The sequence below is a fragment of the Salvia miltiorrhiza genome, chromosome 5 (genome assembly GCF_028751815.1).
Source record: "Salvia miltiorrhiza cultivar Shanhuang (shh) chromosome 5, IMPLAD_Smil_shh, whole genome shotgun sequence".
NCBI classification, from domain to species: Eukaryota; Viridiplantae; Streptophyta; class Magnoliopsida; order Lamiales; family Lamiaceae; genus Salvia; species Salvia miltiorrhiza.
This window is the reverse complement of record NC_080391.1, coordinates 10301847-10311138: the sequence shown is the minus strand read 5'-3', so window position 1 is coordinate 10311138 and position 9292 is coordinate 10301847. Positions and strand designations below refer to the sequence as shown.

The 9292-nt window shown below is 34.0% G+C and overlaps 1 protein-coding gene across 1 annotated transcript; it reads right to left on the bottom strand.

Annotated features, from left to right (window-relative positions):
• Window positions 1-5083: 5083 nt before the first annotated feature.
• LOC130985922 (heavy metal-associated isoprenylated plant protein 7-like) lies at window positions 5084-8684 on the bottom strand. The gene is made up of 5 exons (XM_057909100.1): window positions 8556-8684; window positions 8232-8391; window positions 7491-7714; window positions 6577-6667; window positions 5084-5657 (listed from the first exon to the last, which is right to left on the bottom strand). Exons 1-5 carry the CDS (start codon window positions 8562-8564, stop codon window positions 5317-5319), a joined length of 825 nt encoding a protein of 274 aa, XP_057765083.1. The 5' UTR covers window positions 8565-8684; the 3' UTR covers window positions 5084-5316.
• Between the last annotated feature and the right edge of the window lie 608 nt (window positions 8685-9292).

Here is a 9292-nt window from a genome sequence, read left to right as displayed (position 1 = left end):
TGCATCAACTGTAAAAATTAATGCATTCGCTGTTAAAATTAATGCACTCAAAAAAATAAAAAATAAAAATTGCTCCCTTCAAGATTCGAACTCAGGATCTGCATTCATCCAACAAGATGATGCATTCACCGTAGATCTTGATGATTGAATGATTGAAAATAGTTCTCCGTTCTTCTTTTATTTAGTGGTTCTTTCTTGAATCTCTCCATATATATATATATATATATATAGGGGAGGGCTAAAATAAAAACACTTCTTAAAATATAAAATATAAACAATTTTCAGCCCTTAGATCATCAAGATCTACGGTTGATTCGTAACCCTTTTGGATGAATTCCTGATCCTGGGTTCGAATCCCAAAGGTAGCAAAAATTTATTTTTCACAATTCGTAATCATGTTGGATAAATTCGTAACCCTATTGAATAAAATTCGTACATTAAAAAACGTTTATATTTATATTTTAAGAAGTGTTTTTACTGTAGCTCTCCCATATATATATATATATATATATATATATATATATACACACACACACACACACACATATATATATATATATATGGAAGGGCTACCGTGAAAACACATCTTAAAATAAAAATAAAAATATTTTTTAATGTATGAATTTTATGTAGAACACGTATGAATTCATCCAACAGGGTTACGAATTGTGAAAAATAATTTTTTGCTACCTTTGCGATTCGAACTTAGGACCACGAATTCATCCAACAGGGTTACGAATCAACCGTAGATCTTGATGATCTAAGGGCTAAATATATATATATATATATATATATATATATATATATATATATATATATAGGGGGCCGCTCCAATGAGACCCCCTAATTTTAGTGAGATCTATGGAACGATCTGGTGCGTTTATTTTATCAATCTTATGGTTGATATTGTATTTGGAGGGTGATTTTTTTTTCGCAGGGTTCGAATCCTGGAGGGAGCAGAATATTTTAAATTTTGTTATTCATCAGTATATACTGCATTGTTCATCAGTATATACGGCCCTGTTCATCAGTATATATGTCTTATTCATTACAAATTTTTTAAATTTTATTTTTCATCAGTATATACATCTTGTTCATTAAATATACGTTTTGTTCATTAATATTATATGTCTTATTCATTGTACTCATATTACACGAAAAATAGGGGGTCTCACTGGAGCGCGCCCCTATATATATATATAGGGTGTGGTTCTAGAGAGAACTACATTATTTGTGAGAATGTGAGAACCATCAAATCTAATGCATTCACTGTAAAAATTAATGCATTCGCTGTTAAAATTAATGCACTCAAAAAAAATAAAAAAAATTGCTCCCTTCAGGATTCGAACCCAGGATCTGCATTCATCCAACAAGATGATACATCCACCGTAGATCTTGATGATCGAATGACTGAAAATGGTTCTCTGTTCTTTTTTTATTTATGGTTCTTTCTTGAACCTCTCCCTATACACAGACGGAGCCAGGGGGGCTAGAGCCCCCTCCCAAATTTTGAGTTTTTTTTTAATATATATATATATATATATATATATGTTTATACCTATTATAAAATAATTTTGTTTTATAAAAGAGTATTTGGTTATTATATTCTCTCATATATACTTAATTTAAGGATAATTATGTTATTTAAAACTATATAATCTATGAAATATTGTTTGTTATTATTACTATTATACTTGTCTTTTAATAAAAAATACCTAATATCTATGAAATGCTAAAAAAAATTATAATGTATTGAAACTAATTTAGAATATATAAAAAATATATAATCTATGAACATGTTGTTTGTTATTAATATTATTATTATGTTTGCCTTTTAATAAAAAATGTCTTAAATATACGGAATGTCAAAAAAAAGTTTTGTGATATATTGAAACTATATAATCTATGAAAATAGTGTTCGTTATTATTAGTATTATGCTCGTATTTTAATAAAAAAATACCTTAAATATACAGAATGCCCAAAAAAAATTTCTCGAGGGCTACCGCCCCCGAACCCCCGTACAAGTCCAGCCCCCCCGAACTTAATTCCTGGCTCCGTCCCTGTCCCTATATATATATATATATGTATAAATCTTTTGATTGTCTATTCCTGTATTTCACTATTAAACCACTTTAAAGGACAATTGATTTGTCGAGCTTATATTTAATATAGTCTTTACTACAAGACATGCATGATATATTGATATTGTATAGACTTATTTTAATTTTGCATATCATTTTGTTAATTTGATAAATATTATATTTGCAGGATGATATGAATTGTGAAGAGGTGGAAATCGCCGAGGGTCTTGGCGTCTCGCTTGTGGATAATCAACTCTTCGGAGCGCTTTAGCATATTGTTTCGGACGCTAGCTCATTTCATTAAAGAAATTTGTTGTTTCCTCTAAAAAAAAAAAAAAAAACCATGATAGTATAAAATACAAAGTTTAGATATAAGGTTTGTTAGGAAATTGATTTGAGATCGATCAATGTTTGACCAGTTTTTTGAGACATTTAATTTAGTAAAATTAAATGACACATGATCGATCTACGTTTCGAGTAGATGATCATAATACATTTATTTACTCAAAATCGATTTAGTTTGTTATTTGAAATGTGGAGTTGCGGGATAAAGTGTTAAGCGTCAATGCTTATTTCATATTGATTAATTAATATTAAGTTATTACATCAGTACATGTAATAATTATGTGCTAATACACGCGTGTCGCCGCCGTTGCCCGCCTAACCCTATGCTCCCGAGGTTCACGTCTATAGATTTGGACTGTGCCTACAAATAGGGCAGTCACTCATGCATTCCATACACTACGAAAATCAATATTGAAGCACTCACTCTTTATGCATACACTTAAAAGATTCAAAAGTAGGAAAAAAGCAGGGGAGGAAGTCGAAAAGCGGAACTTCTTTATGATTTATAAAAATGGAAGATTTTTGAGATCGAAACAAACCTACTTCCTTTAAAGTGGCAGGCTTAGTGTTGCACAGTGCGTCAGTTGACCAACAAAGACCTAAAAGCCTACTTTCAAACTTATCAAATCAGCTACTATATATCTTGTGATATGCTTGCCTCCCAACCCACTCCACCAACCTACTCATCCTAATTCTCTATTTCATATATATACCGTGTTTACTTTTAATAATAAGGGTGAGTTCACTTTGATGGATGAGAAAATGAGGGATAATAAAAATTAATGCATTTAATTGTCTCCTTTTTTATCCCACATTTTACATAAAAGAAAAATTTACCATTTTTTCTTCCTTATTTTCACTTCAAGGAGGGAAAATATTATCATTCCATTTAGAGGGATAAAAAACAAACACACCCTAAATATATAATACTCCATGTAAAATAAAATAGCTAAGTTGGAAATGTAAAAACAGAGATGGAGAATAAAATAGGAAAGAATCGAGAATCTGGAAAGTAGCTACTAAATTCCATGATCAAGTGCTATGTATAAGAGTGAAAATTGAATGGTTCGAGTTTTAGAGTGGATAAGGGTAGTTCTGTTGAGTTGCGTAGATAATTCGAGTAATATGGTAGATAATATATAGATATACAAATATAGGTGAAATTAGTCAACAAATGAAATAATGGAAGTTTGAGAAAGCATGGTTTCACCTAAAGAGTGAAGGACAATGAAAAGGGCAAGGACAAGCTCATGGACCAAAGGCATCTTAATGAGTGGGAATTTGTTGCTGCATTCACATTGTTTTCAGCTTGATTGTGAATTTTCCAATGTGGAATTGTGGGCACAAATCGCAACCTTACAAACATTCTCTTCTTTTTTTGGGGTAAAATTCAAAGAATTTGACTCGCCTACAAAATTAAGTGCCTTCCACAGTCACCGAGTGCAAAATCCGAAACAAAAACAAGCATGGTGTAACCTAATCTTGGCCCAAAAATGACACTAAACAGCTAAAACTGTCAAAAGTGGTTAGACCCAACCTGTCGAGCTGGGCCTCATATTATTAAGTTTACTTATATTTTTTTCGTTTTCAATGATTTTTCTTAATTCTTATGTAAATTCTAATTAATTAGTCTATATATATGAGATGAAGGGAGTATTATCTAGGATTCACTCATCCAATCAGGGTTTATAATTAATTTTTTGTATTTAATTTATATTTATAGCTTAAAAATGATTATTTAAATTGATTATTTCAAAAAGAGGGTGTATTAATTTTTCTAAATTCCATTTTTTTTGTAAAAAATGTTGACTAGAGTTTATAATACTCCCTCCGTCCCATTACAAGTGTCCCAAATTTTTTGGGCACATAGATTAAGAAATGTGCAAAAAGTAGATAAAATGAGTTGATGAAAATTATTTAAATATTAGGTATATAGAGAAAATATATTGCCAAAAAAGGAAGGGGACATTCGTAATGGGACGTCCCATTATGGAAAGTAGAACATTTGTAATGAAACAGATGAAGTATATACTAATAATTTTTTATTTTATAATAATAATTATTAAAATAGTTGAATTAATAGTGAGACACGGACAATAAGACATATAATACGGGATAGAGGAACTTATTCATCCGACCCGAGCCCTAGACAATTTTATAACCAAACAACTATGAAAAATATTGTGTTTGTGTTGGCATAGCGGTAGTAGGTTAATGTCTAAGACCCAAGGAAAAAAAGAACTATGAAAAAATTGGTGATGGAGATTAGTAATGCTCAAGGCACAAACGATGGAAGTGATAGTTTTCTGAATGCGAACGAAATGGATCTCTCTCAAGTGCAATTATGGGAGGTAGCAGTTGAAAGGGAGGTTTCTTGAAAAATACTTATCCTTATTATTCTTATTCGGGTTATAAGGCAAGGCTAATAGCAGTTGCATGTTAATGGAAAATGGAATATAGAGTATAATATGGATGCTTATCAAATGCTCATGGCTACAGTCTACAGTCTACAGAGATGTAGTGATCAAATCTACCATTAAAATCCAGAAACAAGCACTTATGCGGACGAATATACGATGAAGCAATTCATCACCACCAATGGTGGAAGAAAAATGAGAAAAAATCAAAGACGTGTATTTTCATAGAGCATACAGCCTCATCAAAACCTAAGAATATTATAATAATACAAGCCCTTATTTAGGCCAAAAAAATTACAACCAACAAACAAAAAGGCAATAGAAACTAGTTCACAACATTACTATCTACACACAATGACTATCTATTTCCTCTGGCAGAACAGAACAAGTTGCAGAGAATATATAACTGAAAATTGGGAGTCGAGATATAATATATATGAAATTTCGAGAGAGAAGTAATATAATTATTTGGTTACATAAGAATGCATGCATTTGGATTCTCATCGCTGAACATTTGAGGGGCATAAGCATGGTCCAAGTAGTACTTTGAGGGCCAATGCTCCATTTTCTTGATGTCAGTTTTCTTGTCATCCTCGTCGTCTCCCTTGCTCTCTTCTGCTTCTTTCTTGTCCTCTTTTTTCTCGTCCTTCTTCTCCTCATCTTTCTTTTCCTCTTCCTTTTTCTCTTGCTCCTTTACTATTGATGCCTGTTTGCCTGTTCTCTTGTACACGTCGTTCACTAGCTTTTCTGGATCGAGAACGCCTCTCACTATTACACGGTCGTTTGCAATGTCTGTTGTCACTGATTCTACACCTGCAACACATCAGTACAACACATTGTTTTTAGTAGTCTCTTCAGATTCTAAATAAATCTTGACTTCCTAATGTTCTTCACTAATCAACTTAGACATGATATCTTGGATTATTTATGAGACATATAAACCCTTTCTAGTAGGTAAAAACTCTTCATATATAGTTCATCCTAATTAAAACTATGATCAAGTCAGAGCTATTCTAGTCCCACTTACCAAGTCGACCACTCAAAATCAAGCATGCATCATTGCCAGCAAAAACATAGCAACTTATATTCCAACAATATTGAATTAGACAAATGAACTGCTGAACATTCAACTTCCACAAATAAATTTTATTGAAGTCGATCGAATTAGCACATGTGTTACTATACGTTGAGTTCAATTCCTCTAGGATAGTATACATTGCATGATGCATTACCTTCAAGTTCAACTCAGAAAATGACTACTTTTGTTAGCAATATATGCTGCCTCTTTTTCACTGGAGAATAGATTGGCATGTTTTTATGACTACCCACATTATTAAGGAAATATTTTTTTATGGTGCTTAAATATCTGTTGCTTCACCTATAGAAAGAATTACCAATGGATCTTCCTTGTAAACCTGATATCTTAGCTTTATTACCCCATGATTATCCAAAGGGAAGAGTGTCATGTTTCAATGAATTTAAAGGCTAGCTATCTATCCTATAATTACTTCTTGCTGCCATATGACACAGGAAACATAACAAGCTCAACCAAATTATAGCTTTTTAGTATTATATTCCCTTCCAACTTGCCACCTTTTTGGTCATCTGTAATAAGTTTTATGGTGAATAGGAGGAATTGGATTCAACTATTCTCTCACTTTGATCTGTTATCCTCTTTTGTAGATTGGTTAGTAGTATCTGAATGATGAATCTAGGCAAAGTTATAATTTACCTTGAACTTTTCCAATTCTCTTCTGCAGTACCTGAGCACATGCTTCACAATGCATTCGGACTTTTAACACCACTGTTATGACTGCCGGAGGCTGCAATGTCAAACACAAATAACAAACATCTTTATTGATAATCAAATACCCAATTAAGCAGGACATGGTTACATGTAGATGCAATCAAATTTAGCCCCCAATAAAGGAAAGCAACAGTCACTTCATCTTTGACTCAATAGTTGGAAACTGCATTTTACGAATAGAGACCAAGAAGCTCATAACAATTATTAATACTTGAAAAATCCAATTCACACACACACACACACACATGTTTAAGCATCTCATCGATAAGATAAATTAACTTAACAGAACTCCACATACAAACAACATCCTCATTCAAAATATTGACGCATAAAAAAAAGACAATACAACGAAATCAAAAGTAGTATTTCATGAGAAACAAATAAATTAGGAGTCCTTGACTCCTTATCATACTAGCTAGCTAGCCCTTTTTATTTCAAAAAAGTTTGAATCTTAATTAATATTATCACCTTATATTAAATTTATACTAATTCAAAGCTCCGCCGTACCGAAGGTGCATATATAGATTAAAAAAGTATTATTACTGTCTAATAATCCAGTAAAGTAAGTTTTCCAAGACAAGTAATAGAAGTGTTTGAGCAGGCCATGAATTATTAGGGTTGCGTTGCATGGGATTTGTAGAAGAAGTGGGGCACTACGTTGTACAGCTCCCATGCACCACCACCACAGAATCACTCACCTCTCTTTCATCGTTAAACGTGCTCGCCTGTCCCCATTTATTGTTCTGTGCTTTTCATGTCAGCGCAACTTGCACACACACACACACACTAATTCCTCGATCCCATTATTATAGTAATTAAAAATTAATTAGAATATATACCTCTTGTTTGTTTTGTTGTTTAGACTGAGGATCCTTGTTCTCTTCTTGCTGCTGCTGCTGCTGCTTATTATCGTCTGATTCTTCCTTGTTTGGTAGCGGGGAAATGATTTCCACTTTTCGACCGCTTTTCTTTTGAATCCTTTGGCACACCTTTATAGGGTCTGCACCCTTGCCTTTCACCACCACTTTGCTCGCCTTGCAATCCGCCCTTACTTCCTCCACTCCTACCAATTTCAAATTACTCTTTTCAATCAAAATTTTAATATCGTCACATATAGTATATCGTTTTAATTTAAGATTCATTTCGAGAAAATTAAAATACTCAACTATTTATTATGTACTTTATGCATATAAAGAATTGGTCCCAATTGTGATACTTATACTATATGGCAATGGGACCATAACAATTAAAATTGTAGTGATCAATTGAATTGGGAAACGTGCTAAGCGGCACACTTTAATAATGCATATATGATATTTCACCTTTAATTTCCGTACTCACGTGCGCGCTATTTGAAATCTTAATTACAATACGCAGGTAAAAATTACGGAAATCAATAACTTTTGAAATAAATGATTTCGTGAATTATATGGGCTCCTTGCTTTTCCCTACCATTTCACTTCACACCAAACCACTACCTAAAAACAAACTCAAATACGAGGTTTTAAAATAATGATATTACTATCACAAATCTCAAATATGTATATGAGTTTTCAAGGATTAATGAAGAGTGAAGAAACCTTGGAAGCCTTTTAGGGCTCTTGCAACTTTCCGGGCGCAAGCCTCGCAATGCATGTCGACTTTGAGCACAATCTCTTTAGCTTCTTCTTCATCTTCTTTTTTCTTCTCCTCTTCTTTTACCTCTTCTTTCTTCTTCTCCGCCGCATCCTCTTTCTTCTCCTGTAATTACATCTCAAAAACACTTCAACATTGTGTTTTATAAACTCCACTTTCAATAAACGTACGTCACGCAATCAAACCATGCATTCGAAAAAATTAATCACAATATCTTAAAATTAAATACTAAAGAGGGAAAGATTAAAATGTGGGGAAATGGCACTTACTTCGCCCATATCTAATCTTTTGTTGTTGAATTGTGTGCAGGGTGTGAGGAGAGATGGGAGAGAGGAAATAGGTATATAGGAGGAGAGAGTGAAATCTGACGTGTCAGTCTTCAATGCGAGGCAGGAAAATTTTCCCGTTGCTGACTCATCATCTCACTATTTGGGTCCACCCACATGATATGTCATATATATCCTACTCATTGTAATTCCCCACATTTTTTATTGAGATAATAGGGTCAAATGGCCCTATTCAACATACAACATCAAATTTTGTCCACCAATTGAAAAAACATAAATTTTGGCCATTTTTTGTATGTCATGACTATTCTACCCTTCTCTCTCTCCTCTTTCTTTCTCATCTCGGCTGCCGCTCTCTCCACTCTCTTTCTCATCTCCCTCTCTCTCCAGCGGCGCTGAGCTTGAAGAATTCGTCGGAGCTCTCGCGGCTTGGGCAGACTTCGTCGGAGTAGAGGATGAGGCGGCGGCGGTGGAGGAGATCCGGTCCTCTGAAATCGGCGGCGTGGAGGAGGTCGGTCAGGTGGCGGAGGATGAGGCGGCGGCGAAGGCAGATCTGAACTGATAAGGCGGCGGTGGATCTGATCTGATGAGGCGGCGGCGGTGGATCTGATCTGATCGTTGCGCCGCCTCCTCCATCGGCAGATCTGATCTTCGCCTCCTTCGATTTCAGTCATCGACAGATCTGATCTGATCTGTGTGCACACTTCCCCCTAGGGTTT

Coding starts and splice junctions, on each gene's coding strand:
- LOC130985922 (XM_057909100.1), bottom strand. Junction 7,715..8,231: donor AGCCCTAAAAGGCTTCCAAG/GTTTCTTCACTC, acceptor TGAAATTGGTAG/GAGTGGAGGAAGTAAGGGCG. Junction 6,668..7,490: donor AACAACAAAACAAACAAGAG/GTATATATTCTA, acceptor TTGACATTGCAG/CCTCCGGCAGTCATAACAGT.